Source organism: Vespa mandarinia, chromosome 7 (genome assembly GCF_050613455.1).
Source record: "Vespa mandarinia isolate Hongniang chromosome 7, ASM5061345v1, whole genome shotgun sequence".
Lineage (NCBI taxonomy): Eukaryota > Metazoa > Arthropoda > Insecta > Hymenoptera > Vespidae > Vespa > Vespa mandarinia.
Window position 1 is genome coordinate 3554545 of NC_140816.1, and position 27761 is coordinate 3582305.

General features: G+C 27.1%; 7 protein-coding genes across 17 annotated transcripts; 3 read left to right on the plus strand and 4 right to left on the minus strand.

Moving 5' to 3' along the window:
- Positions 1-244: 244 nt before the first annotated feature.
- On the minus strand, positions 245-3091 carry Cdk9 (Cyclin-dependent kinase 9). Of its 2 annotated transcripts, none has more exons than XM_035863938.2 (7): positions 2866-3091; positions 2686-2770; positions 2146-2236; positions 1901-2079; positions 1582-1823; positions 1334-1481; positions 245-1250 (listed from the first exon to the last, which is right to left on the minus strand). In XM_035863938.2, exons 1-7 carry the CDS (start codon positions 2970-2972, stop codon positions 942-944), a joined length of 1161 nt encoding a protein of 386 aa, XP_035719831.1. In that variant the 5' UTR covers positions 2973-3091; the 3' UTR covers positions 245-941. The 2 variants fall into 2 exon arrangements, with proteins under 2 accessions (XP_035719831.1, XP_035719833.1); XM_035863940.2 differs by having other exon boundaries at positions 250-1250; positions 1901-2067; positions 2866-3088.
- Positions 3092-3189: 98 nt separating this feature from the next.
- On the plus strand, positions 3190-4956 carry LOC118440633 (deoxynucleoside kinase-like). The gene is made up of 4 exons (XM_035863953.2): positions 3190-3513; positions 3894-4093; positions 4175-4424; positions 4530-4956. The coding sequence occupies exons 1-4, from the start codon at positions 3501-3503 to the stop codon at positions 4784-4786; spliced, it is 720 nt and encodes a 239-aa protein (XP_035719846.2). The 5' UTR covers positions 3190-3500; the 3' UTR covers positions 4787-4956.
- An 885-nt stretch (positions 4957-5841) lies between these two features.
- On the minus strand, positions 5842-8663 carry LOC118440625 (cyclin-dependent kinase 9-like). 2 transcript variants are annotated; one of them, XM_035863936.2, is made up of 7 exons: positions 8463-8663; positions 8283-8367; positions 7743-7833; positions 7498-7676; positions 7179-7420; positions 6931-7078; positions 5842-6847 (listed from the first exon to the last, which is right to left on the minus strand). In XM_035863936.2, the coding sequence occupies exons 1-7, from the start codon at positions 8567-8569 to the stop codon at positions 6539-6541; spliced, it is 1161 nt and encodes a 386-aa protein (XP_035719829.1). In that variant the 5' UTR covers positions 8570-8663; the 3' UTR covers positions 5842-6538. The 2 variants fall into 2 exon arrangements, with proteins under 2 accessions (XP_035719829.1, XP_035719830.1); XM_035863937.2 differs by having other exon boundaries at positions 5847-6847; positions 7498-7664.
- A 324-nt stretch (positions 8664-8987) lies between these two features.
- Positions 8988-10546, plus strand: dnk (deoxynucleoside kinase). 4 transcript variants are annotated; one of them, XM_035863948.2, is made up of 4 exons: positions 8988-9102; positions 9481-9680; positions 9762-10011; positions 10117-10546. In XM_035863948.2, the coding sequence occupies exons 1-4, from the start codon at positions 9090-9092 to the stop codon at positions 10371-10373; spliced, it is 720 nt and encodes a 239-aa protein (XP_035719841.2). In that variant the 5' UTR covers positions 8988-9089; the 3' UTR covers positions 10374-10546. The 4 variants fall into 4 exon arrangements, with proteins under 4 accessions (XP_035719841.2, XP_085514345.1, XP_085514346.1 ...); XM_085658219.1 differs by having other exon boundaries at positions 8988-9107; positions 10117-10545; XM_085658220.1 differs by lacking the exon at positions 8988-9102 and adding an exon at positions 9159-9374 and having other exon boundaries at positions 10117-10545.
- Positions 10547-12509: 1963 nt separating this feature from the next.
- On the minus strand, positions 12510-19075 carry imd (death domain-containing immune deficiency protein). 2 transcript variants are annotated; one of them, XM_035863944.2, is made up of 4 exons: positions 18906-19075; positions 14164-14597; positions 12915-13243; positions 12510-12799 (listed from the first exon to the last, which is right to left on the minus strand). In XM_035863944.2, the coding sequence occupies exons 2-4, from the start codon at positions 14570-14572 to the stop codon at positions 12659-12661; spliced, it is 879 nt and encodes a 292-aa protein (XP_035719837.2). In that variant the 5' UTR covers positions 14573-14597; positions 18906-19075; the 3' UTR covers positions 12510-12658. The 2 variants fall into 2 exon arrangements, with proteins under 2 accessions (XP_035719837.2, XP_035719836.2); XM_035863943.2 differs by lacking the exon at positions 18906-19075 and adding an exon at positions 18509-18650 and having other exon boundaries at positions 12512-12799.
- Positions 18672-22013, plus strand: LOC118440621 (lipid transport auxiliary protein 1-like). Of its 5 annotated transcripts, XM_035863921.2 has the most exons (9): positions 18677-18815; positions 19355-19491; positions 19560-19967; positions 20031-20215; positions 20301-20582; positions 20783-20948; positions 21048-21204; positions 21268-21487; positions 21579-22013. In XM_035863921.2, the coding sequence occupies exons 1-9, from the start codon at positions 18785-18787 to the stop codon at positions 21769-21771; spliced, it is 1779 nt and encodes a 592-aa protein (XP_035719814.1). In that variant the 5' UTR covers positions 18677-18784; the 3' UTR covers positions 21772-22013. The 5 variants fall into 5 exon arrangements, with proteins under 5 accessions (XP_085514320.1, XP_035719814.1, XP_085514319.1 ...); XM_085658194.1 differs by having other exon boundaries at positions 18672-18799; positions 19560-20215; XM_085658193.1 differs by having other exon boundaries at positions 19560-20215.
- On the minus strand, positions 22004-27566 carry LOC118440616 (focadhesin). The gene is made up of 8 exons (XM_035863909.2): positions 26356-27566; positions 26165-26233; positions 25940-26094; positions 25597-25791; positions 25073-25518; positions 22808-24986; positions 22398-22713; positions 22004-22287 (listed from the first exon to the last, which is right to left on the minus strand). The coding sequence occupies exons 1-8, from the start codon at positions 26407-26409 to the stop codon at positions 22153-22155; spliced, it is 3549 nt and encodes a 1182-aa protein (XP_035719802.2). The 5' UTR covers positions 26410-27566; the 3' UTR covers positions 22004-22152.
- Positions 27567-27761: the final 195 nt, after the last annotated feature.

Below are 27761 nucleotides of genomic sequence, written 5' to 3' on the forward strand. Positions count from 1 at the left end.
AAAACATATAGATCTAACAGCATATGATAGAAAAGAAATTAAATAAAGAAAGAGAGAATTAATGGCATTTCTTAGATTTAAGAACACCATTTAATACAGTAAACAGAGAAGTACTGAGAAAGTTAAAGGGAAAGGCAGAAATAAGAAGGGACCTAATTTAGAGAAAAAGGAAATTTTCATAGAAATAAAAAACAAGATAAAAATAGTTTAAGAGAAAAGTCAGAAAACTTCTAAATAAATGAAGAAGTTTTGCAAGAATGCCTCATGAGATCAAATCTTTTTACAATACTGATTGTAGATTTAAAAGAAATATTAAGGAAAAGATAAGAAAAAACGAATGGCGTGTATAAAAGAAACGATGAGAGATTCGAAAGGAAAAAATTGAAATTGTACGACAAAAGATCAAAAATTATTAGACAGTAAATAATATTGAGAAAGTCAAAATATTTACATATATAGGGGAAAAGAAAAAGTTGAAATCATGGCTGGCACACGTCGAAGAATGTGGTTACAGTCAAATAAGAGTAGAACAGCAATTGAACAAAGAGAAAAAATTAAAAACAATACTGAAAGAAAAGTATGATAAAAATTGAATCATTAGAATAAAATATAAACTACTAAACTATATCACAAGATATAAAGTATCATGCGTACTTTAAAGTTTAAAGTACACTTAAAAGTACCAAAGAGTTCCTTTTAGGAACATTGTATTAAACGAAATTAGATTAAGTTTATTTTAAGTTAAAAAAGACTGTAACTAATTTATGAGTTATAAAATTAATAGTTTATATGTTTGTATTTTGTAATATCGAGTCCTTTTTCTTGGCTTATTGGGCCATAATGAATAATATTAAATATATTATATTCTTATAAAAAAGACTAAAAAATAAAAATGCTATGGGACGCATTCATTATTACATATGCTAATCTTATTAATTTATTTAGAAAACTCGATCTTGATATCCACTATCGGCCATACTTGAACTAGGTTTTGTCGGACCACCTGGTACTTGATGATGAGGATGTCGCATATGACCTGGTCGTCTTGGTGGTGCTAGATATTCAAACATACTTTGTGTATGTTGTGCTAACATTTTACTGAGATCACAAGGCATTGGATCAGTCCAGAAGAAGTCGTGATTTAAAGCAGAATCAGAATCGTATCTTTTACTAGGATCAAGGATAAGAAGTTTATCCAACAAGTCACATGCGTACGGATCTTTTAAATATGGCTTCAGTCTATCTTTAACCTAAAAATTAAAACAAATATTAATTCAATATTATTTTAATAAATTGCACATATCTTTTTATTTCTTGAATTATCTCAGCTTACTTTTCTTTTCTGCCCTTTGGGTAGATCCATTTTATTAAATAATTCTAAACGTTCTACTCCTGGCCAAACTTCAGTCGTTATAGAACCACATAATTGTGAAATTAATATTAATTGTTGTTGTTCTGTATTACCTTGCATTATAGGCGATCTTCAAATTAATTAAAATAATATCCACACTTGTTAATGCACGCACTCATAAACTAATTTAGAATATCATTCATATTTTATTAATTAATTTATGAATATACCTTGTCCACATTTCAGCCATTATACATCCGGCGCCCCATAAATCTACTGGTGGGCCATAATTTCTATCTCCTAATAATAACTCCGGAGGCCTGTACCAAAGAGTAACAACTCTATTTGTGTAACGATTTGGTTGACCATTCTTACTAGTGCTAAATGCTCTTGCTAAACCAAAATCAGCCAGTTTTAATATGCCATTTTTTGTAATTAAAACATTCGCAGCCTTCATATCTCTATGTAAAATCTGGAAGTAGTTGATTAATAATGAACTTCTCATTATTTGATATACCTATATCAAATATCATGTCTATGTAAACTTACCTTATTACTATGAATATAATACAGGCCATTTAACAATTGCTGCATGACCTTTTTAATTTCTCCTAAACTAAATTTAACATTTACATTGGATAACAAACCAGCAAGATCATGTTCGCAAAAATCAAATACGAGGTAAAAAGTAGACCGATATCGATTGTACTGTGTCGCTGCAAAAGTTCCTAGTTATATTTTATACACCTTGATGTACATAAAGTAAATGAAAAAGTATAAAAAAAAATTCTTACCTCTTGTTCTACAAATTTCTATAAGATTCACTACATTTTCATGCTTCAATAATTGTAATATTCTTATTTCTCTTAGTGCAGTTATAGGAAACTGAAAAAAGAAATAGGATCGTACTTATTAATACTTTATAAATTCTGAAAATATAGAATTATTTATAAATATACTGATATGTTTTGTTTTATATACTCATTTAGACGGCAGAAATAAATTTAGTTTATTTATTTATTCATACAATTACACGAGTCTATAAAGAAGAAATTTATAAAAAAAAATAACATAAATAATATGTTGACAATTTGTTAACATATTTTAACTCTTTGCAGTCAAACTTCCAGGTCATAAACGAAAATATTTGTTCATCCATTTACTTCATTGAAAACGAAAATTTTAAGGAAAACGATATTTTCTGATATAAATGTATATCAATGTTCTAAGAAGTTATTGGTAGTAATAAAAAAAAACGCGCATTCTAAAGATCTACGGCATTTTTTCATAAAATAAAATATAATGAATCCAAAATGTTCTCATTCTATACATACCCCTTCTTTCTCATTATCCATCAAAACTTTTTTCATAGCTACGAATTTTTTATTAGTTTTTTTATCCCTCGCTTTGAAAACTTCTCTATAATTCAATAAAAAATGTAAAATATTAAACGTTTTTAAAGAATACACATGACCTAACCTAAAGATTGAAATAACAAAATGTAAAAATTTTACCCGAAAGTACCCTGGCCAATTTTTGCGACTTTTTCATATTTAGAAGATTCATCGCAATGAGGAAAATCAAATTCTTCGATATATTTTTCTTTTTCTTTTGTATTCATATTGTTTGCTCCAAACAAAAAATAATACAAAACATTAATTCACAAAACTCGTAACACTGATGTTTTGATATATAGCTATAGCTTTAAAAATTTAGTATTACTTGTAAAGGGAACTCAAGCTTCCCATAACCTCTTAATTTATTGGGCAAAAGTAATTCATTCTGATTCGTCCATATACTATTTCCAGCTTATTAAAGACAATTTATTAATTGTAAAAAACTAAATTAATTTTTAACAGTAAAAAAACTAATATAATCCCCTATTTTTTACAATAATAGAAACTAAGGGATTTCATTTATAAAATTAATCAATTATTATGTATTATCAAAAATTGTCAGAAACGTTCTTTGAGTATATGGCTTTATGATGTTTTATTATTCACCATAAATTATTCATAATCTTTTATTGTACAATATGAAGTGCAGTAAAATAGTCGATTTGGTTAACGTGCAATTATTTATGGAAGTAAATATTTAACGTTAATGGAAATAAATATTTAATATTAATAACAGTAATATAATTTTTACAATGGGCATTTTAGGTAGGAATTGATATATATTTTGGCGCTATAAGAATGGCATAATAAATTGTATATAAATATTTTTTATTTATTTGTAGTTGGTTTATATTGTTTGAAAACGTACAAAATAGTGTAATTTTTATATAATATATTGCTTTGATTATGTGTAGTATTTTAACAAAAGTGAATTTTTAATTTCATATAATTTTTAATATCTTCCTTGAAAAAAATTTTGTTTTAAGTATATATAAAGGTTAATATGTTATTTTAGATTATCAACTTCTTTTATTTAAGTATGTCTCTTATATATATATTGTTAAAAATGATCTAAACACCATGACAACGGTCACAATATAATTGTATAATATAACAATATAAACAAAATGATTTTTTTGTTTCAGTCAAACGAATTACTAGTATATTAAGAATAACGTCTAGAACTCCTTGTAAGACTTACAAACGATCATTTACAGTCTGTGTAGAAGGTAATATTGGAAGTGGGAAAACTACCTTTTTAAATCATTTCAAAAGTTATGATAATACAGTTGTCTTACAAGAACCAGTTGAACTATGGCGCGACGTTGCAGGAGTAAACCTATTAGTTAGTCATTTTAATATTATTAATAGAGTGTCACGAATATATTTTGATAATATGATATTAAATTAATAATTACATTTTTAGGAACTTATGTATAAGGATCCAAAACGTTATGCTTTCATATTCCAATCTAATGTACAATTGACAATGCTTCAATTGCATACTTATAAGACACAATTACCTTACAAAGTCATGGAGAGATCAGTTTACTCTGCAAGGTTATTTATAGAAAACATGAAACGTAGTAAAATATTACAAGACGTTGAAGTTGTAGTATTAGAAGAGTGGTTTGACTGGTTTATAAAAAATGCTAACATAGAAACGGATTTAATAAGTAAGATTGATATAAATCTATTTTACATTGAGATAATAAGGATATATTTTAACTTATTTGTCATTTATTATTTTTATTAATCAATACTATTTTTTTATTATCTAGTATATTTAAGAACCAGTCCAGAAATTGTTAACCAAAGAATGCGTATAAGAGCTCGTAAGGAGGAAAATTTGGTGTCATTAGAATACCTGAAACGTATTCATGAAATACATGATGAATGGCTACTATACCAAAGCTTGTTCTCTTTGCCAGCACCAGTTATTATATTAGATGGAAATAAGAGTACTGAAGAGATGGTAATTGAATTTGAAAAATGCAAAAATGTAATTTTTACTCAACGAAAAGAAGGTGAAAATTGAATAATAAGTGCAACTACTGCAGCCACATGTTAAAAAAAATAAAAACAGTAGATATGTAAATAAAATATAATTATTCTATTTTAGCAGTTAACTGTACAAAATATTTAATATTTTCTTTTTTGTTATAAATATATAATATAATATAAGAATGCGAATTTTAATGATAAATACAATCTCCATTTTCTCTTATTAAATGTAAACATGTAAAAAAATCTCGATTTCATTATTAATAGTACGACAATACAAATTGTGGTACAATCAATCATACAAGAGTTTTTACAAATAGAGTTTTACAAATACAGTTTTTACACGCGAGATCATATATTAGTACATCAGATTATGAACTGAGATGAGTTTTTTTGTTAGACAATAAAATCATAAATTTACATAGAACTTTATATTCCATTGTTTAATTTATATTTGAATACGTGTGTGCGTCTTGCTTGGATATGAGAGCACAGTTGTGTATGTATGTATGTAAATATATATATATATATAAAACATACAAAATATATATATATATATATAACACTTTTATAACTAAAATAATTAATTTTTATTCATTATTTCATTTAATAAACACATAGTGGTATCGCTGACATGTTTACATATGTTACATTTTTGTATAAGTTATTATACATTATATCCTTATAATGAAATCAACAATTATAGAGAGGTAACGATGCTAAACAGAGTATAGTATAAAATATATATACAATGGTGTTAAATGACAGGCTAAACGAAGAAATAAAAGGGAAAAAGATACTGCTAGAGACACAAATAGGATTCAGGAAAAACAGAAATACAATAGAAAACATATAGATCTAACAGCATATGATAGAAAAGAAATTAAATAAAGAAAGAGAGAATTAATGGCATTTCTTAGATTTAAGAACACCATTTAATACAGTAAACAGAGAAGTACTGAGAAAGTTAAAGGGAAAGGCAGAAATAAGAAGGGACCTAATTTAGAGAAAAAGGAAATTTTCATAGAAATAAAAAACAAGATAAAAATAGTTTAAGAGAAAAGTCAGAAAACTTCTAAATAAATGAAGAAGTTTTGCAAGAATGCCTCATGAGATCAAATCTTTTTACAATACTGATTGTAGATTTAAAAGAAATATTAAGGAAAAGATAAGAAAAAACGAATGGCGTGTATAAAAGAAACGATGAGAGATTCGAAAGGAAAAAATTGAAATTGTACGACAAAAGATCAAAAATTATTAGACAGTAAATAATATTGAGAAAGTCAAAATATTTACATATATAGGGGAAAAGAAAAAGTTGAAATCATGGCTGGCACACGTCGAAGAATGTGGTTACAGTCAAATAAGAGTAGAACAGCAATTGAACAAAGAGAAAAAATTAAAAACAATACTGAAAGAAAAGTATGATAAAAATTGAATCATTAGAATAAAATATAAACTACTAAACTATATCACAAGATATAAAGTATCATGCGTACTTTAAAGTTTAAAGTACACTTAAAAGTACCAAAGAGTTCCTTTTAGGAACATTGTATTAAACGAAATTAGATTAAGTTTATTTTAAGTTAAAAAAGACTGTAACTAATTTATGAGTTATAAAATTAATAGTTTATATGTTTGTATTTTGTAATATCGAGTCCTTTTTCTTGGCTTATTGGGCCATAATGAATAATATTAAATATATTATATTCTTATAAAAAAGACTAAAAAATAAAAATGCTATGGGACGCATTCATTATTACATATGCTAATCTTATTAATTTATTTAGAAAACTCGATCTTGATATCCACTATCGGCCATACTTGAACTAGGTTTTGTCGGACCACCTGGTACTTGATGATGAGGATGTCGCATATGACCTGGTCGTCTTGGTGGTGCTAGATATTCAAACATACTTTGTGTATGTTGTGCTAACATTTTACTGAGATCACAAGGCATTGGATCAGTCCAGAAGAAGTCGTGATTTAAAGCAGAATCAGAATCGTATCTTTTACTAGGATCAAGGATAAGAAGTTTATCCAACAAGTCACATGCGTACGGATCTTTTAAATATGGCTTCAGTCTATCTTTAACCTAAAAATTAAAACAAATATTAATTCAATATTATTTTAATAAATTGCACATATCTTTTTATTTCTTGAATTATCTCAGCTTACTTTTCTTTTCTGCCCTTTGGGTAGATCCATTTTATTAAATAATTCTAAACGTTCTACTCCTGGCCAAACTTCAGTCGTTATAGAACCACATAATTGTGAAATTAATATTAATTGTTGTTGTTCTGTATTACCTTGCATTATAGGCGATCTTCAAATTAATTAAAATAATATCCACACTTGTTAATGCACGCACTCATAAACTAATTTAGAATATCATTCATATTTTATTAATTAATTTATGAATATACCTTGTCCACATTTCAGCCATTATACATCCGGCGCCCCATAAATCTACTGGTGGGCCATAATTTCTATCTCCTAATAATAACTCCGGAGGCCTGTACCAAAGAGTAACAACTCTATTTGTGTAACGATTTGGTTGACCATTCTTACTAGTGCTAAATGCTCTTGCTAAACCAAAATCAGCCAGTTTTAATATGCCATTTTTTGTAATTAAAACATTCGCAGCCTTCATATCTCTATGTAAAATCTGGAAGTAGTTGATTAATAATGAACTTCTCATTATTTGATATACCTATATCAAATATCATGTCTATGTAAACTTACCTTATTACTATGAATATAATACAGGCCATTTAACAATTGCTGCATGACCTTTTTAATTTCTCCTAAACTAAATTTAACATTTACATTGGATAACAAACCAGCAAGATCATGTTCGCAAAAATCAAATACGAGGTAAAAAGTAGACCGATATCGATTGTACTGTGTCGCTGCAAAAGTTCCTAGTTATATTTTATACACCTTGATGTACATAAAGTAAATGAAAAAGTATAAAAAAAAATTCTTACCTCTTGTTCTACAAATTTCTATAAGATTCACTACATTTTCATGCTTCAATAATTGTAATATTCTTATTTCTCTTAGTGCAGTTATAGGAAACTGAAAAAAGAAATAGGATCGTACTTATTAATACTTTATAAATTCTGAAAATATAGAATTATTTATAAATATACTGATATGTTTTGTTTTATATACTCATTTAGACGGCAGAAATAAATTTAGTTTATTTATTTATTCATACAATTACACGAGTCTATAAAGAAGAAATTTATAAAAAAAAATAACATAAATAATATGTTGACAATTTGTTAACATATTTTAACTCTTTGCAGTCAAACTTCCAGGTCATAAACGAAAATATTTGTTCATCCATTTACTTCATTGAAAACGAAAATTTTAAGGAAAACGATATTTTCTGATATAAATGTATATCAATGTTCTAAGAAGTTATTGGTAGTAATAAAAAAAAACGCGCATTCTAAAGATCTACGGCATTTTTTCATAAAATAAAATATAATGAATCCAAAATGTTCTCATTCTATACATACCCCTTCTTTCTCATTATCCATCAAAACTTTTTTCATAGCTACGAATTTTTTATTAGTTTTTTTATCCCTCGCTTTGAAAACTTCTCTATAATTCAATAAAAAATGTAAAATATTAAACGTTTTTAAAGAATACACATGACCTAACCTAAAGATTGAAATAACAAAATGTAAAAATTTTACCCGAAAGTACCCTGGCCAATTTTTGCGACTTTTTCATATTTAGAAGATTCATCGCAATGAGGAAAATCAAATTCTTCGATATATTTTTCTTTTTCTTTTGTATTCATATTGTTTGCTCCAAACAAAAAATAATACAAAACATTAATTCACAAAACTCGTAACACTGATGTTTTGATATATAGCTATAGCTTTAAAAATTTAGTATTACTTGTAAAGGGAACTCAAGCTTCCCATAACCTCTTAATTTATTGGACAAAAGTAGTTCATTCTGATTCGTCCATATACTATTTCCAGCTTATTAAAGACAATTTATTAATTGTAAAAAACTAAATTAATTTTTAACAGTAAAAAACTAATATAATCCCCTATTTTTTACAATAATAAAAACTAAGGGATTTCATTTATAAAATTAATCAATTATTATGTATTATCAAAAATTGTCAGAAACGTTCTTTGAGTATATGGCTTTATGATGTTTTATTATTCACTATAAGTTATTGATAATCTTTTATTATACAATATGAAGTAAAATATTCGATCTTGTTAATGTAGTTATTTGTAGAAGTAAATATTTAAGGTTCATGAAAATAAATATTTAATATTAATAACAGTATTATAATTTTTACAATGGGCCTTTTAGGTATGGTTAGTATAAATTTTGGCGCCATAAGTATGGTACAATAAATTGTATATGAATATTTTTTATTTATTTGTAGTTGGTTTATATTGTTTGAAAACGTACAAAATAGTGTAATTTTTATATAATATATTGTATTGATTATATGTAGTATTTTAACAAAAGTGAATTTTTAATTTCATATAATTTTTAATATCGTCCTTGAAAAAAATTTTGTTTTAAATATATATATAAGGTTAATATGTTATTTTAGATTACCAACTTCTTTTATTTAAGTATGTCTCATATATATATTGTTAAAAATGATCTAAACACCATGACAACGGTTACAATATAATTGTATAATATAACAATATAAACAAAATAATTATTTTGTTTCAGTCAAACGAATTAATAGTATATTAAGAATAATGTCTAGAACTCCTTGTAAGACTTACAAACGACCATTTACAGTCTGTGTAGAAGGTAATATTGGAAGTGGGAAAACTACTTTTTTAAATCATTTCAAAAGTTATGATAATACAGTTGTCTTACAAGAACCAGTTGAACTATGGCGCGACGTTGCAGGAGTAAACCTATTAGTTAGTCATTTTAATATTATTAATAGAGTGTCACGAATATATTTTGATAATATGATATTAAATTAATAATTACATTTTTAGGAACTTATGTATAAGGATCCAAAACGTTATGCTTTCATATTCCAATCTAATGTACAATTGACAATGCTTCAATTGCATACTTATAAGACACAATTACCTTACAAAGTCATGGAGAGATCAGTTTACTCTGCAAGATTATTTATAGAAAACATGAAACGTAATAAAATATTACAAGACGTTGAAGTTGTAGTATTAGAAGAATGGTTTGACTGGTGTATAAAAAATGCTAACATAGAAACGGATTTAATAAGTAAGATTGATATAAATTTATTTTACATTGAAATAATAAGGATATATTTTAACTTATTTGTCATTTATTATTTTTATTAATCAATACTATTTTTTTATTATCTAGTATATTTAAGAACCAGTCCAGAAATTGTTAACCAAAGAATGCGTATAAGAGCTCGTAAGGAGGAAAATTTGGTGTCATTAGAATACCTGAAACGTATTCATGAAATACATGATGAATGGCTACTATACCAAAGCTTGTTCTCTTTGCCAGCACCAGTTATTATATTAGATGGAAATAAGAGTACTGAAGAGATGGTAATTGAATTTGAAAAATGCAAAAATGTAATTTTTACTCAACGAAAAGAAGGTGAAAATTGAATAATAAGTGCAACTACCTCGCCCACATGTTAAAAAAAGTAAAAACAGTAGATACATAACTAAAATATAAGTATTCTATTTCGGCATTTAACTGTACAAAGTATTTAATATTATTTTCCCTTTTGTTATAAATATATAATATAATATAAGAATTGTAATAATACATACAATCTTCATTTTCTCTTGTCAAATGTAAACATTTAAAAAAATATATATTTTTGATTTATAATGAAAATATGTTTATTTTGAAATTAATAGATATTTTGAGACTGTTGTCTTTTTTGCTATTTAATATCTTTTATTAAGACTGTTCACTGTACAAAAACATCGAAAATCTTTCTTTCCATATGACTAACCTTAAAAAATGTCTACTTTCGATAATTTTACAATAATTATTAATTTTAATGATTACCGCATTAATTTTCTTTTACAATTTGAAATAATTTTAATATAAAATTCCAATACTTTAAAATCTTAATCTCGGGGTAATTGACCTTGAATAATATAAACATATACGATCTTTTTATTAACTTAAATATTTAAAGTAAACATATTTTTATATTACACGTGTCTTCAATTATTTATACAGTTTCTTATTATAACAGCGATACTAATAATTTCGTTTTTGTTTTGCTTTTTTAAAACATTATTGCAATTGCGCGCGTAGCAATGATGTAATCGAACTTTTTTTTCTCTAAAATAAAAATATCGCGAAGTAGAAGTAGCATTTGTTTGTTCGCGTTTCACGATTTAAACAGCAAGTGTTTTTGCATTACAATGCAATTTGCGTACAATGCAATTTGTTAGTGTCAATATAATATATTCAGGAAAAATAATTGCTTTCTTAACAGTCGCATGGACTATATTTATAAAAGATAATAGAGTACCACGAATTAATTTCAGAGATCTTTAAAAAATAACTATTGTGTAATAGAGTCAGTGCATCATTGAAGAGGATCTCGTTCAATTTTTATGTTGATCTACCTCATTCTCAATCAATTACAAATCATCCACCTTCAATTTCGATCTAAATCGCGGACAAGTCTTTTGGAACCATCGCGGAACTTTTTAAGTTTCCTTCTATTAGGGATTTAGTTTTATTTGCTCGAAAATTTGATTGAATTACCTTGCAATCGCAAATTTTAGAGTAGAGTCACCGTTAGCCCGTAAGTCTTCGGATGTAGTAACCTCTATGTGGTTAGACATGGGTTGGTATTACTTGTCATATCTAGATTACAAAAAACAAGTACTACCAAGTGAATGGCTGTATATTTCAATGGAAATAAAGTCATGTTTTGATAATAAAGTAATATGTAATATATAAGTATTCACTAATTATTATTTTTTGACAAAATAATCTATAAAATTATCAAATGAGTTACGTGACCATCGTGAAATGCATTTCTTTATATTTCAAATAGATTTTTAATTATTGAAAAAGTTCCAATATCAATTTATGCACAAAAAGGAGCAGGTTAGTTCATGGAAACAAAATATACATTACTCAAGTGTATATATGAAAATGTGTAATGAGGTTAGGAGTTACGTTTTTTTTTTCACTTAAGATTTCAAAAGGCGTCCCTATATGAAATTTATTTTCCACGAAAAATATCGAAAACTAAGTTTACATTAACAATAAACACAAGTCTAATTCTTGATTGATCGTAATGAACTCATTTTCAAAGTCTCCTTTTAAAAATGAAAATTTACATATAGAGGTTTTTTTAAATTTTTAAACAATTTTTATTTTTATACATTATTTATTTTCGAAAAGTCAGCATTTTTTTTTTAATGAATATAAGGCTTTTTCAAAAATTATAATCAAAAGAGTTATAATATCAATATGAAAGAAACATAAACGTAATTTATTGGAACATATGATTTAAATAACTCTTTATTAATAATATTTACGATAAAACATTAGTAAAATAAAGTAACTAGATCACAGATCCGGTAAAATTACGATAACTTACTGTTACAGTAAATTATATAGAGATTTTTTTAATAAAAATATCTCGTTAATCTTTGATAAAAATAAGATCCGTACATATAAAATATAGTATGAGCATAGAATAGATATTACAAATATATCATATATATATATATATATATATATATATATATATATATATATATATATATATCTTTGATGAAACTTTGTCCATTAAATCAGACTTATATTAATGTGGAATTGTAAATTAATATAAAAATATATTATACTAATAAGTTATTCCTTATTCGACACAACTTCGCATTCATATTTACAAATATTACATATCATTTTGTTATGATCGTTTCGTACGTGCATTGGCTAATCGTTCTGCACAATCATACTCTTGAGAAAGCCATAAAACATGTATTAAATTTCCAATGTATGCGTCTTTCGCGTTAGCCTGTTTCCAATCTAGAAGTAATTGATATATTACCTGAAAAACAAATATATATTTTTGTTAGAGAAAAGAAATTAAATGGAAATAAATAATAATAATAGTAATAATAAAAATAATAAAAATAAAGAAATTATTTTTCATAAAGGCTTACCTCATCTATACCTTCATCTCGATAATTTTCTTCGAATTGTTCGATTTGACCGTCTGAATAAAAAAGTCTTCTGGCGACATCTTTCCAACCATGACCGAGATGAGTTTTGATCAAGAACATATCTTCAAAAGTGATTTCGTCATAACACCTGGTCAACAATTCGACGTTTTCTGGCATTAATCGTGATTTGGATTTTGACCAATTAGCATCCGTCGGGACAGACTTATTTGTCGAGAAATTATTAATATTACAGATATAACTAGTCCTTGCTCCAATTTTTACTCCATTCGAATTAACGATATTGTAATTGATAATGTTAGCCGATTGTGCTGTAAATAAAAAAACATATTTTATATGTACATAAGAGAAGGATCAATTTACATATAATAGTTTAGGATTGATTCGATGATGTTTCAATGTCATCGCAGCAACAGATACTATTATCGATCCTTGAAATATACATTAAGTAGCTGATGTCACTATCGGTTTTGTTTGCATGATTAAAGGATTATATTATCAGGATAATCTGCTGGTGGTCTTATCGAATGTTTAAATAAAAATGTGGATAGTCGTCTGAACTGTTATCGAATATGTCATGACTTTTTGAAACGTTTAGCACAACTTTTATATTCATTAAAATAACATTAAATACGCATCACTGGCCTAAATATTATCATATTTATCGTACTAATTACTTTCGGTTATTCATCTATCTGTTATAAAGCCTATTAATTATTTACTCTTAGAAATACAATATCAACTTAATGAGAAGCAAATGTTAATAAAATTTACGATCTGTCGTACAAATAATCTAACCAATGTTTTCAAAGCTAATTTAAATTCCACGAAATTGAACGAAGCACGAGGTAAGAAAATTCAAAGAACAAATATTATATATTTGTCATGTCTGCCTTGCTATCTTTCTCTTTTTTCTTTTTTTCTTCTCTCTCTCTCTCTCTCTCTCTCTCTCTCTCTCTCTCTCTCTCTCTTCTCTCTCACACACATACACACACAGAGAGACAGACAGCTATATATACATATCAGAAGAAAATAATTAAAAGGAAAAATTGTACGTGTATATCGCAAAGATGATTAAATATAAAGAAATTAATTTAAAATTATTTTGAGAGAGAGGGGAAGAGAGAGAGAGAGAGAGAGAGAGAGTGAGAGAGAAGGAAAGAAGAAAAATATTTCACGTCATTTTTGCATTCTTATACAAACAGGTGATAATAAAATAGCGTAAACTTACAAGACTTTGCCGTTCGAGACTTTGTTTTCGTCTTGACGTTCGGTTTTTTATATTCCTTGAAGCCATTCATCGAAGGTAAATCATCGCTAACACCAACTCCATCGCCATTGTACTTGTCGTTGTCATTGTTATCAAGACTTCTCCGTCCTCTAGGAGGAAAATCAGTGGGAGTAATGGGCGTAGTACCACCGTTTGGTGCAGACTTTTGTCGTTGGAATGAAGGATAACTTCCTTTCACATGTTCTTCCTTCGATATCGGTTGCCTCAAAAAAGATTTCCTCTTTGTGTTTTCTTCGTCACTTGATCGCAAATTATTCGTGTGACCTTCGATTGGTATTCTTGGTGGATCGGGTTTTGCGTCAGTCGTTAATAAATGAAATCGTCGTGAGAGATCGGATAGTATCGGCATTCTCAAAGAAACACGTTACGGTATCCTGTAGATTGAAAAAAAAAATGTCAAATATTTTTTCTTTGTATATGTATATTTTTTTTTCAATCGATCTATCCATATTTTTATTTATATTTTATATTTTATATTTTTGAAATGAAATTTTCATCTACGATAACTTTTGAACAATTCAATTCGTTTGTTCGATCGAATCTATAAAAAAAAAAAAAAAAAAGAAAAAAGAATAAAATCTTATCTCCAATGAGAATTAAATTTATTTAACACGAAGTATAAATTGAAAATGGCCAATCGAATTGTGGTAACTAATAATTGCGCCTCAATAATTATTATACTTAACGAAGAGAAGCATTAATAAAGTAAAATATCGATAAACAAAAGAGTTAGAAGTTTTCAATGATTACTCATAACAAAAAGAGAAAAAAAAGTAGAGAGGAAGAAAAAAAGAGAGAGAGAGAGAGAGAGAGAGAGAGAGAGAGAGAGAGAGAGAGAGAGAGAGAGAGATTGGAAGAGAGGGAGAGAACGATTCATACGTCAAGAAACTTTTTATCATTGAACATCGTCCTTCACTGGTGTCGTTTTTTTACCAATCACGTTTTTCACGAGTTACATGACACGTTTCATGTAATACTTATTTATATATGTATGTATATATGTACATACATGCACGTGCTTTTCAATAATCACCTTAACGTCAATAACATTTTGTACATATATATATATATATATATATATATATATATATATATATATATGTATATATATATATATATGTATATTTATATATGTATATATATATATATATGTATATATATGTATATATATGCATATATACGATAAGGATCTTTATCGATTTTTATTACTCTTATATATACGAATTTTGTCTAATCTTAAAAATTATTTATTAAAGGTATGTTCAATATTTCTTTCATTAATGTATATATTTTTCATTTTACGTTCGATGTCGATGTACAAAAAAAGAAAACTTTATAAATTAAATATTTTCTTGCAGAATTGTAAATAGAAAAGAAAAAAAGAAAGAAAGGAAAAAATACGATGTTATCGTTTTGAATCAATTCATAAAGTACACATTCATTTCGAAATTCAAAGGTTTCGTATTCGAAGCTTAAAATCAATGGACCGAAATATATTATCTCTCTCTCTCTCTCTCTCTCTCTCTCTCTCTCTCTCTCTCTCTCTCTCTCTCTCTCTCTCTCTCTCTCTCTGTCTCTTTTTCTATCTGTCTGCCTGTCTGTCTTTTTTCTTATGTATCTATGTATATTCTGCTAAAAAGAGAATAATATGGTAATTTGGAACGTATTAAATGAACTCAATACATAAATATATAGCTGATAACAGTTTGAATATGCTGATTAAAGATAATAATAGCATAGAAAAAATGGTTAACTGACAACGAGACATTATCGTTCAAAATATATTGTATATGTGAATACGCCAAGTGACCTCGCATGATCTGGGTTTTCCGATGGTAAAACCGGTAAGCAATCATAGAAATGCTAATAAAAATAATAAGTATACTGTCAGACGGAACACGTCGAAAAGTCACGAAGGTTGGGCTCGTTCGTTCTTACTAATTTCTTTAATAATATTTCCCATGAAATAATATCAGATAAAAAAAAAAAAAAGAAAAAGAGAGAGAGATAGAGAGAAAGAGGAAAAAATATGATAATAAAAATAAGAGATAAAAAAAGATTATAAAATATCATTCTTGAAATCTTTCTAAAAATATAACTTTATTACTCTTATTAAACGAAAGAAAAAAAAGAAATGGGGAAACATTTGATCTTGTGTAATTCATGGATCATTGCATAAATCTTGACTATAAAGATAATTAAAATGATTAATAGATAATTCGAATTCTTGGAAAGAATATTTATTGGCAGGTGTACTTTACAGTGACTTTTTTTTTTATTGAACTTCTATAAAAATGTTCACTTGATTAAAATTCTACTTCTCTCTTCTTTTTCTTTCCCTCCACCCATCCATCCGTCCCTTTCATCATATAAATTTACATAATCTAATTTATGCAAATGATTTTCAATGATTTTCTTGATTTAAATATTTTAAATTATTCTACAATATCTCGTGTGATTTTGATGAAGATTATTTTCAATCAAGGACCCTTTTATTTGTTCATTATCCATTATCTTACTTGGCCTACCAGAACGTGATTCATCATTAACAAAACTATTCGAACAAAAATTGTTAAGTGCAATCATTCATAAAATCTTCTTCACACTTCAAATATCTTTTTTCAAATTTACACATCGTTTTTATCATTACAATGATGATAATAATAATAATATAATATTATAGTGAAAATATACCCATCCTTTTTCATCTTTCATTTTTAACAATTTATTTATTAATTTTGATATTTTAATTTTTTTTTTTTTTTTTTTTTATAAAACTCAATATCTATGCTTTTAAATTATGTATTCATTTGATAAAACAAAAGAAAGTATATATACTTAACGCGACGTTAATGTCATCTATTGACAAAAATGAGAAAACTTCTTCTTAATAAAGCTAATCTTCCTTCTTTACATTCTTCATTCTAAGTATAAAAATATAATTTCAAAGATCTATGTCGATTGCACAAAATAGTTATCAATGGTCAGAGATTTCCTGCAGATAAAACGATTTCCTTTCGCGTTTCATTGTTATTAAAACTGTTATCGGACATACAACTCGAAGGTTTACAATAAAAATAATTTAGGATCCAAAATCGAGGACAAAAAAAATTTTATTCTAATCCTAATAATTCTAATGTAATAAATTATAATTTATAAAAAGAAGTCAAATAGTAACGAATAGTAACGAATTTCTAAACATTTAATTTGTTATATCATAATATTTTATAACTTTATAAAATAAATAAATATATATATATATCATGATTTAAAAAAAACTTGTTCTTAATCATATTTTTTAAATAAATTCTAATAAAATCGAAATTTTTTTAAAAATGATAAAATTTTCTTAATAAAAAAAAAAAGAAAGAGAAAAAAGAAATTAATAATCCTCACATATGTCGTTAAGATATATCACAATCTGTTTGACCGACTGTACGATGTTATTAATTAGTTTCGTTCTGGAAAATAATGGAGAATGTACATAAGTACTTTCGAAAATCATAAAAAATAACTGCGGCCAACGACTTCAAATGTTATCTTCTCTTTGATACTACGCATATTGCATTTTGTATCGTTCAATGTATTTATGGGTATAGTTAACTATGTGATCGATCGATCGTATCTGACTTACACAATGAAAAATTTCCTCGTAATCTAAGAAGAATAAAAAATTAATTTTAATCCGAGATTCTTGACTTATTCAATTTCTCATGGAGCATGATTAATAGTAATGAATTATTCGTTATCTCTGTATTATAGCTGTATTTGTTTTTTTCCGCTTAAATAAATGCATATATATATATATATATATATATATATATGTACGTAAATATAATAATAATAATAATAATAATAATAATAATAATAAAAAAAGAGATAAAATCGATTTTATATCAAAAAATATTTTCAATACTAAGATCAATCAAAAGTAACATACATTATGCAATCATATACATTATATATGCACATATCTATAATATCAATTAAGCATAAATTCTCTATGTTATTAGCCCAACTATCATTTATATACAATATGATATATTCTTAAGAGGAAAAAGTATCTGACCAAAATGATTGGAAAACAATGAATATGTTTATCTCGTTAATGTCTTTTTGTAGGAAAAAGGAAAAGAAAAAGAAAAAAAAAAGGAAAAAGAAGGAAAGAAAGAAGAAACTTATCTCGAGAACGATAAATATGATGTTCGACGTGTCGTGATTTATACAAATTACGAATCAGTTCTTCCGATTATGTTGTCGACTAACTATACATGTTCGTACTTACCTTGTTATCACGAAAGTTACAAAACAACCTTGAATATCGATGTTATTAATAATTGGCACGTGAAATGATCGTTTTTGATAAGTCGTAATTTTTTTTCGAAAAATATGTCAACGAATAAAAAATAAAAACACGAATAGTGCCGGATCGTAGAAATTCGATTAAACGACGATAACCTTTCTGTTAACATTAACTCGACGCGCCCACCGGTCGGTTGCGACTGAGCTACTAAAACATCACGCGCATACAAAAGATAGATAGAGAGAGAGAGAGAGAGAAATGGAAAACTCGCTGGTACGCAGTATGCTTGGTAAACCACATTAAATACACAGTTACTTTATCCGAGAATTAGCTAGCAGCGCGTATACGTCATGAATTGTTACTAATCCGAATTTTTTACCTTCCCTCTTTATTATCACATTCTCGACAGAGAGAGAAGAATCAATATTATGAGATTTGACAATATTTCTGGGAAGTCCTCGACACCTTAATTGATCTCGCTTGAAGAGACACATATGAAATTTGTGAAAGATTACGTTAATACATCATTGCGCGCGTAAAATAGTTCCTCGAACAAATGACTGATTGAAACCGACGGAAGTTGCCGATTATACACGAAGATATTACGCATGCGCGACACGTACCCTCATCTTCGGCTTTTCCCGTGTTTCCCGAGTTCTATTTTGAATTATTCTTACGTTACTTATCTTGGCGCGAATCTTTGTTTCACGACTATTTCTTTTTTTTTATCTTTCTTTTTTTTTTTCTTTTCTTATAAATAAATATTAAATCATCTTGGAAAATCGTATTTGATAAATCATCATTATGACCTGAATGTATTATCGTTAGGAATTATGGAAGAAAAAAGATCCATTGGGAAATATGTGATATCTGAACGTGCACTAACGAAACTTGAAACAATTAAAGATGCGTTGAAAGAAGACATTTGTAATGCTGATAATAGATGGAAAGTGATAGGAAATAAGGTTAGGATATCTAAATTTTTCTCTTTGAAAATGACAATCATTAAATTTATTTATTCACAATTAAATAGAAAGCAGAAAATGTAGATACAGATACAGACACAGAGGAAACTAATGCAATGGATGTTGAGGAATCAACGGATGCTATGAATACTACACAAATACCCTCAACTCAATTTTATTTTAGTCAGGCTGGGACAAATAATATTAAGGATATTGAAGATGGAAAAGATATTGCTTTGCAAATATGCGACATTATTGAAGTTTTGTATGAGGGATTAGAGCGTAATAATGGAAAGCTAGATTTTGTTCATTTAGAAAATCTATCAAATAATGATCTCGTAAAAGTTTTCACAGATTTAGGTGAAAAATTAAGTATTAAAGGTATTTACAATTTATGTTTGTCGACTAAAGATATTAATGCAGAAGAAGGAATTAAATATATGGGTCTTGTATGTACTCATGTTCTGTTGCCAAAGGTATTGGATGCTATTTATTATTCCCTGTTAAAAATAAATTCTGTAACTTATATTTTTATTCAGATAATTAAACTAGAAGAATCGTCAAGATTAATAACATCTGGAATAGGAGAATGCGTTGAAAAATTTCCAGATGAAGTTTTAAAATTTATTTTCATACCTGTTCTAAATATTGATTTAAAAGATGCATCAATTATGAATGTTATCGTCAGTACTTTCCAACCTGAAAAAAGATCTGTTCTTATATCGTAAGTATATAAGATTATTCCTTTTATAATTTGATTTAGTTTATACTATATATTACAACTTAAAATATTATTTTTATTTGTTTAGAGAATATGTGGAAAATGCAAAGGAATTAAAAGAATGGCATATATCTATTTTAGAAATTTTGTTATCTGTAAAAATAGATTCAAACATATATGATAAATTAATAAGATTATTATTGGGAAAAGCAGTTTTCTTTTCTACAAATATCAAATTTAGCAAATTGCTTTTGTCTTTTTTAAAAGCAAATCGAATTACATCAGAGGAACAGAAAGATTTACTGCAGGAAATAATCGAAGTCAATGAAACTTTGTTTAAAAGACCTATAGAAAATATTTTGAAAAAGATGTAATTAAGTTATAATCTGTAAGATAATTTTTGTATTTTATAAAATTTATTATAAAAACCGTATTGTTACTTTTATATTGTGATAATCGTATATCTATATATATGTACTTTATTATCGAGTAGCATTATATATATATATGTATACACACGATGCACACACACATATATATAGTAATGCTTTGCTGTGGTTGATGATATAGTGCAAGCATGGCTGAAGAATTGTCGGGTGTAACTATAGTAATATTTATAGCAGCTGGAGTTTTAACAATTCTGTTATTATTCATTTTTGCTAAACGACAGATAATGAGATTTGCTTTGCGTTCACGACGCGGACCACATATTCCTATTGGGCACGATACTAAAAAGGTATGCGTATTTTTAAGGTTAGAAATTTGTATTTATCTAATAAAATATAATTTGCATAAATTAATTATGTAAATAAAATTAAAATAATATGTATTATAGTCACTGAAGAGAGAAATCGAAAGGCGTATAGAAGTAATACCAAGAATTCAATATGAACCACAACTTATAAGTGACTCCAGATATATCTTAACTCCTGGCAGTCAAATTCCACCACATTATTATAGATTGAAAGCCGTAGATGATATTAAAACTTTAGGTATGTATATTTAGTAATTAAAAATATTAATACAAATTTCATTATATGTTTTTATCAATACAGAAGCTGAAATTACAAAGTATGACAGTTGCTTAAAAAGGCATCCATCTGAAAACTTAAGAGCATATTTATTATCGACCCTTGCAACACCGTTAAATGGAAGTGGTCAACGTTTGATTCATCAATTTTGTGATTTGTATGAACATGCAAAACATGATCCAACAGAATTTGGTGATGAAGAATATCAAGTATATACACGTTTATTTCTTAAATTAATGGATGCGTAAGTACATCATTAAATTATTGAATAAAGCAAAAATTGATGATCAGTACTTTGTTATAATTCTATAATATTGATTATTAATGGTTTTTAGAGCTCGTCTCTTGAAGTCTTATCCAAGTAGTAAAAAATCCAGTCCAAGCCGTACACCTATAAAGAAGAATATAGAAACTAAAAGGAATATATTGGAACCACGAATGCGTTTGCCTGAAGATCAGGTATTAACAGGGTCAAGACCAAGCACCTTAACAGTAATGGCACTAGATAATAGTGAAACATCTGTTTAGCATTATGAGAATCGTCACATACAACATATGTGACGAGTGAAATGTGTATATATATATGTATATATAACATATCTGATTTAATTTTTTTTTTATTTGCGTTTACCTATACATTCATACAAAAATATATATGTAATATTTATAACTTCTTACTAAAAGATATGGATGTTATCGCAGTACAGTAAATGCTATATCTACAAATGTAGAATAGATAACTCTAATTTTTATATACAATATTGCTCTTTTTTATATTTATCAAAAATGTAATATTTATCATATAGGATCTAATATCGTTTAATCAATTCAAAACTCAAAAACTAAATTAATTGTATTATTATATATTTATACATTGTACATTTATATTTATATATATTCCTAAGTCGTCTATACTGATAAATAAGTAAACCAATTCTTATTATAATGCGGATGATGTTTTAAGGAAATTAATGAATTATGAAATGCAGATTTATACAGTTCTGGTATGGAACTTATTCTCATTAGATGTAACCACTCCATTACCTGAGAAATTGTTATTGAAAATTACTGTTAATATAGTATCAATTAGAAATTATTCGTATGTACAATTATATGCATGCTATAATAGAGAATATCTACTTTTTAAAGATTACCTGAGGGATTATATGATCCTTCCAATATTGTATATCAGCAAGCATAGCTATGGCTTGTGGGAATAATCTTATTCTGACATGTTGCGAAGATACAATAGAATCTGCATCCATTATTATGCAATCCATTCCAGATAAACAAATAATAGAAACGAAAAAAATATCACAGTAAAATAAAATTCGTCGGTCATCTTCAGATATTTCTGGTATAAGTGCTTGAATACGATTTATAAAATCTATAACCCAATCTGATGTATACATTTTAGATTTCACTTCAGTTTGCACTCTTTGAACTGCTTGTAACAAATATAACTGTACACTGTAAAAATATAAGATTTCTTTTCTTTATACAATATTATTAAGATTGTAACATTATTCATAATTATCACTCATTATATTATTTTTTTTCTTACCTGGGTATAGTTGCGATTAAATTAATTAATTCATTCATCCAATTCAAAGGCATTTCAAAGTCGTTATTTAAAGCTAATTCTGCTCTGATAATTATAGCATTTTTCAGTTTTTTTACGGTTGTTTCCCACCATACGTTAGGCGATGTCATTCTCTCTATGTGATCAACCGATAATGCTAATACTGCAGAAATATATGGTTTAAAATAATCTTGTGTTAAGTCTATTTCATCTAAAAGATTGTTTAAAGTAGTAGAGAGTAATGTACGAATAGCATCATTTATTGTTTCATTTTTTAAAGCTCTAGCATAGGAATGCATAATATTCCTAAATAAAATTACATTTTTGTCGTCATCACTTAATAAATTTTTTATAACATGTGATAATGTCGTATCTAAAAATGGTTTTATTTTATGTGCTTGTACAGCTTCACAGAGAATTTCTAAATTTGCATACAATATTTCATGTTCTTTACTTTGTAATAAATCTTTTATATTTGTATCATTTTCAAACATTGATAAATAATGCTCAACAAAGCTTCTTGCAGACAATGATATAACTGAATGATGACATGCAATAGTAAGACTATATTCTTTAGCTTTATAGGATATTTCAGTAGTCTTATGTAAAAAATTCCAATTTATATTAGGCAAAGGTTTTGGATATTTAAATGCAAATATCCGTAAACATTCTATAGCGACGCGTTCGTTGAAAGATTTAGTCCTATCTATACGTCTCAAATGTTCACCGACTACTCTTATAATACTTCTTTCTGGTAAGTATTTGAAATTATTTGGCTCTCCATGTGGCCAATTATATATGCCAGATCGAAAACTTTTAACTTCATTTGTAATAAATGAAATTAAAACATCACCAGCTGCATTTAAAATCATTTTATTGACTTTTTCTAACATTTTGATCCAACATGTGCTTGATACAGCTGGTATACACTGTGATATATTTTCTGGCGTTGTATTACTTGAAGCTGATGTACTTGATTGTAATGTTGTAGTATCGTATTTAAAATCATCTGGTAAAGTTTGTAATGGAATATCTTCTAATCGATACAAAGCTATTGCTTTAAGTGCAGCCTCACTTATCTCTGGATCATTTTGTATAACATATGACCATAATATTTTTAATATTTCGGTAATCAAGGTATCATATGCGCTGTTGTTCCTATTTAAATAAGATGGAATATTTCCAAAGAGTTCACATAAAGTTTTCATAACAATTGTACGCTTTTCTTTCTTCATTTTTGGCGCTAAGACTTTCCAAACTGAGACAATACTAATAACAGAAGAACTACAAAGAGCAGAAATACCCTTAAGTGCAAGTGCTGTTGCAGCACTGCCATTTGTGTCTACACATTTATTTAATATTTGTGAAATAAATGGAGCAAGTTCTTCAGCACATTTCGGGCGTTCTTCGCAAATGTGCTTGATTACTCTAGCACAAGTTACATCAGCGTACCACGATTTGTCATTTTGTGATGTTTCCATAAGTGCAGATGAAAGATACTGATAGCAACGTGGATCTTTATCGTTCATCGTCAAATATAGTTCGAGAGCGAAATATTTTAATGGCCCTTCACTGTGAAATAATGTTTGCAATGTTCTATTTATAACTGGTATATTTTCTTTTGTTATTGCTAATTCGGGTAATGTAAGAAGCAAGTATTTCGATTCATCGGGATCACGAGATTTTGATAACTTATGCATAATTAGTGGTAACATGTGAGATGCAAAAACGATTATTTCTTTAGTAATTTGCATAAGTATATCACAAATGTCTTTTGTTACAATGACATTTTTACTTTGTAAAAATAGACCAGAAAGAATTAATCTATATTTATAACGTAAATCAATTGGACTTTTTGATAATGCTTTCAACCATGATAAAATATTCGTTTCTGTTATTGTATTTAAAAAATCGATGCTTTCTGTGTAAAATTGAATATACGCATCAAAATGAATTAATTTTGTAAATATTCCTTCTGGATGAGGATTGGTGGCTTCTTTTGTCCATTTTGTTTCGGTAACAGCTTTGTTTATTAAAGCATTAGCTTTAGTTAAAGCTTCAGCACATAAGACAGAAGGATAAGGCATCCACTTCAGGAGAGATGCTATTAACATATTTATCAATGTTATGTTGCATGACATTTTATTCAATATAAGCTCACCTGTAATTAAATTTCGATTAATTAAAAATATTAGAAATTATATATTAAAACAAATTATGAATTAATTATTATTAATGTGCACTTACATAGTTGTAGAACATTGGCTAAGTAATATCCAGGACATATCACAATTATTTCGGACATTAATGCCAGTATAATATTTCCTGATAAATTATTATATTTATTTATAATAGTAGATATTGTATCAAGATTTACTACAGGATCGAAGCCATGTTCAAGGAAACATATACAAACAGATGATAATAATGGGAGTAAGGCTATGCAAGTATCTTTGTCATTTTTGGATAATGATACCATTGCAAATCCAAAAATTTTATAATATGTTTCCAAGCAATTATCTGTATCATTTGTACGAAGCCATAATAGAATTTCAATTTGTAATTCTAAAGCGTTACTCGATTTAATTAATTGCCAAGCTTTTTCTTTACAACCATCCGATAAAGATGAAGAAGGATTGCATAAAATAAATATAAAGACCGGCCTTAAAATTTTTATACTGTTTTCCTTTATCCTAAAATAAATAATATATTATATATAACAGTTAAATGTTTATCATATTAATAATTAATATATAGGATATTGCACGCACTGTCTATCAGGATAATTCATTATAAAATGCATTTGATCTAATACAGCTCGCCAAGAATTTTTTTCTTCTTTTAAAATTGAAATAAATGGAAACTGAGGCATTGGCAATTTATATGAACATTTATCTTCGGTAGCATGAAGTTTAAAATCCAATATCAGTAAATGACTCATGCTTACGGTAATTGCGACATAATTGCTAGAAAATATAAAATTATCCTTATAATTTATATATATAGATATTTATATATATGTATATATATATACACATGTATATATACACATATATATATATATATATATATATATTTTATATATTGTATATGAACATATAAATTCGTACATACTTTGTAGAAGAAACATAAGATATTAAAGTACAGAGAGCCATAGTAACAGATATTATTCCACTTTCTACAAGTCTAACTAATGCTTGACATATAGATGTACTAAGTACTTTATCTTTGCTTTCAAGTTTTGATATAAGCAGTTTATATTCTGGTATCTACAATAATATACATATTTTTATATTAAATAAGTTAATTTACATTAGATTTTAAATATGTTCTCATAACCTTTATAACATCTTTTGATGTTCCATTTTTGTACTTCTCCTTGATTACTTCATAAAGTCTAGATACCGCCTATGGACAATATATTGTGTGTAAATTATTTATACATGTATTTATGCACATATACTTTCTTAAAGTTCAATATAGTTTTATAAAAATTTTATTTACTTTAATCATTTAATTGAAATACTTACATGTGATATTAAGACAGGATTCTTTGAGGTTAATTTATATTCAATTACATCCATATTTTAACATTGATGTTCTGGAATTTTTATTTTTCTTTCTTTTTTTAAAATATTTTTTAAGTATTTACGCTATTACGTTTTTGATGTTATTTAAAAGTCTTAAAATGCCTATAACCTATATTCTTAAGTAGAACGTCAACGAAAACAAATTGTATCTCATATCACTTTATTGAGAGTTAAACATTTCAATTTTTTAAGTATAAAAACAATCTTTCTTTCAAATTTATCTACACTCTCATCGTTACAAAACTTACCTCGAATATTATTATAATGTTTTTGTTAGGTATTTTTTTCACAATAAAAAACCGATTCGTATAGTGCGCATGCGTCGTACAGATTACGTGAGTCAAAAGCCCGCGCTTGCAATGTGCAAATAACGTTTGGCAATTATACGTCTTAAAGAAATGCAATAAAAAACCATTTATCTAATATCATAATTATTTTGAAATACTTTAACTATAAATTTATCAATGAAGATGTTATATACATTGAAATCTGTCACACCCGGTAATAAAAACATTATTGAGATTTTTTCATATATTTATTTGTATGGACAAGTTGGAGCATAGTGCACAATATATTTAATATATAGTAGTCTGGGAAAGGGAATCAGAGTACATTCTGGAGTTTGAACACAATATCTTACAATTTAACGACAAGATGCCTGCATTTCTGTATTTGCTTCTGTACGTTTTTATGTTATTCGTATATTCATATATTCGAGATGTATAATATATATAAAGCGCGTAACGACTCACTATTTTTATCATTCTAAAAAAAAGGAGACGAGAGGAATACAGGTCCTTTTTGTTAATTGTGTTTCGTGTTGTCTCAGTCCACATATATATATATATATATATATATATATATATATATATATATATATATATATACACATACATATATATATATATATGTATATATATATTTTTTGTTTTTGCTTTAATATTCTTCTTTTTTCTTTGTTTCTCTCTTTTAACTCAACTTCCACTCGATGATTTCTTTTTTAATGTGTAATTATGCTACGTCGTGGCAAATAGTACTCGCTAGATTATATCTTTAGTCCGGAGATTGTCTCCAATTGCTAATTACATTAGTTTTCTATTAGACATTATAGTGGTAAAGGGGGGCGCGGGGGCGAGGACGACCTGTCTGTGCGTGGGCGACCCTGGATACGTCGTCATCGTCGTCATCTTCGTCGTCGTCGTCGTCGTCATAGTGCGATTAAATTTCTATCCCACCTTCCGGTAACGTATATGCGATTGCAAATGCGTTAGGTACATTAAGGCTTTTTATCTGCGAGGGCTGTGTTGTTGTTGTTGTTGTTGTTGTTGTTGTTGTTGTTGTTATTG

Coding starts and splice junctions, on each gene's coding strand:
- dnk (XM_035863948.2), top strand. Junction 9,681..9,761: donor TTGCAGGAGTAAACCTATTA/GTTAGTCATTTT, acceptor TTACATTTTTAG/GAACTTATGTATAAGGATCC. Junction 10,012..10,116: donor CATAGAAACGGATTTAATAA/GTAAGATTGATA, acceptor TTTATTATCTAG/TATATTTAAGAACCAGTCCA.
- LOC118440616 (XM_035863909.2), bottom strand. CDS start 26,409: ATGGATGTAATTGAATATAAATTAACCTCAAAGAATCCTGTCTTAATA. Junction 26,095..26,164: donor CATCAAAAGATGTTATAAAG/GTTATGAGAACA, acceptor ATATTATTGTAG/ATACCAGAATATAAACTGCT. Junction 25,792..25,939: donor TCTTATGTTTCTTCTACAAA/GTATGTACGAAT, acceptor TATATTTTCTAG/CAATTATGTCGCAATTACCG.
- Cdk9 (XM_035863938.2), bottom strand. CDS start 2,972: ATGAATACAAAAGAAAAAGAAAAATATATCGAAGAATTTGATTTTCCT. Junction 2,237..2,685: donor TGGATAATGAGAAAGAAGGG/GTATGTATAGAA, acceptor TTCTTTTTTCAG/TTTCCTATAACTGCACTAAG. Junction 1,482..1,581: donor ATGGCTGAAATGTGGACAAG/GTATATTCATAA, acceptor ATTAATTTGAAG/ATCGCCTATAATGCAAGGTA.
- imd (XM_035863944.2), bottom strand. CDS start 14,572: ATGCCGATACTATCCGATCTCTCACGACGATTTCATTTATTAACGACT. Junction 13,244..14,163: donor GTCTCGAACGGCAAAGTCTT/GTAAGTTTACGC, acceptor TTTTATTTACAG/CACAATCGGCTAACATTATC. Junction 12,800..12,914: donor GAGATGAAGGTATAGATGAG/GTAAGCCTTTAT, acceptor TTTGTTTTTCAG/GTAATATATCAATTACTTCT.
- LOC118440621 (XM_085658193.1), top strand. CDS start 18,785: ATGGAAAACTCGCTGGTACGCAGTATGCTTG. Junction 20,216..20,300: donor AAAAGATCTGTTCTTATATC/GTAAGTATATAA, acceptor TTATTTGTTTAG/AGAATATGTGGAAAATGCAA. Junction 20,949..21,047: donor TTGGGCACGATACTAAAAAG/GTATGCGTATTT, acceptor TATGTATTATAG/TCACTGAAGAGAGAAATCGA.
- LOC118440625 (XM_035863936.2), bottom strand. CDS start 8,569: ATGAATACAAAAGAAAAAGAAAAATATATCGAAGAATTTGATTTTCCT. Junction 7,677..7,742: donor AGAAATTTGTAGAACAAGAG/GTAAGAATTTTT, acceptor AAATATAACTAG/GAACTTTTGCAGCGACACAG. Junction 7,421..7,497: donor ATTATATTCATAGTAATAAG/GTAAGTTTACAT, acceptor AACTACTTCCAG/ATTTTACATAGAGATATGAA.
- LOC118440633 (XM_035863953.2), top strand. Junction 4,094..4,174: donor TTGCAGGAGTAAACCTATTA/GTTAGTCATTTT, acceptor TTACATTTTTAG/GAACTTATGTATAAGGATCC. Junction 4,425..4,529: donor CATAGAAACGGATTTAATAA/GTAAGATTGATA, acceptor TTTATTATCTAG/TATATTTAAGAACCAGTCCA.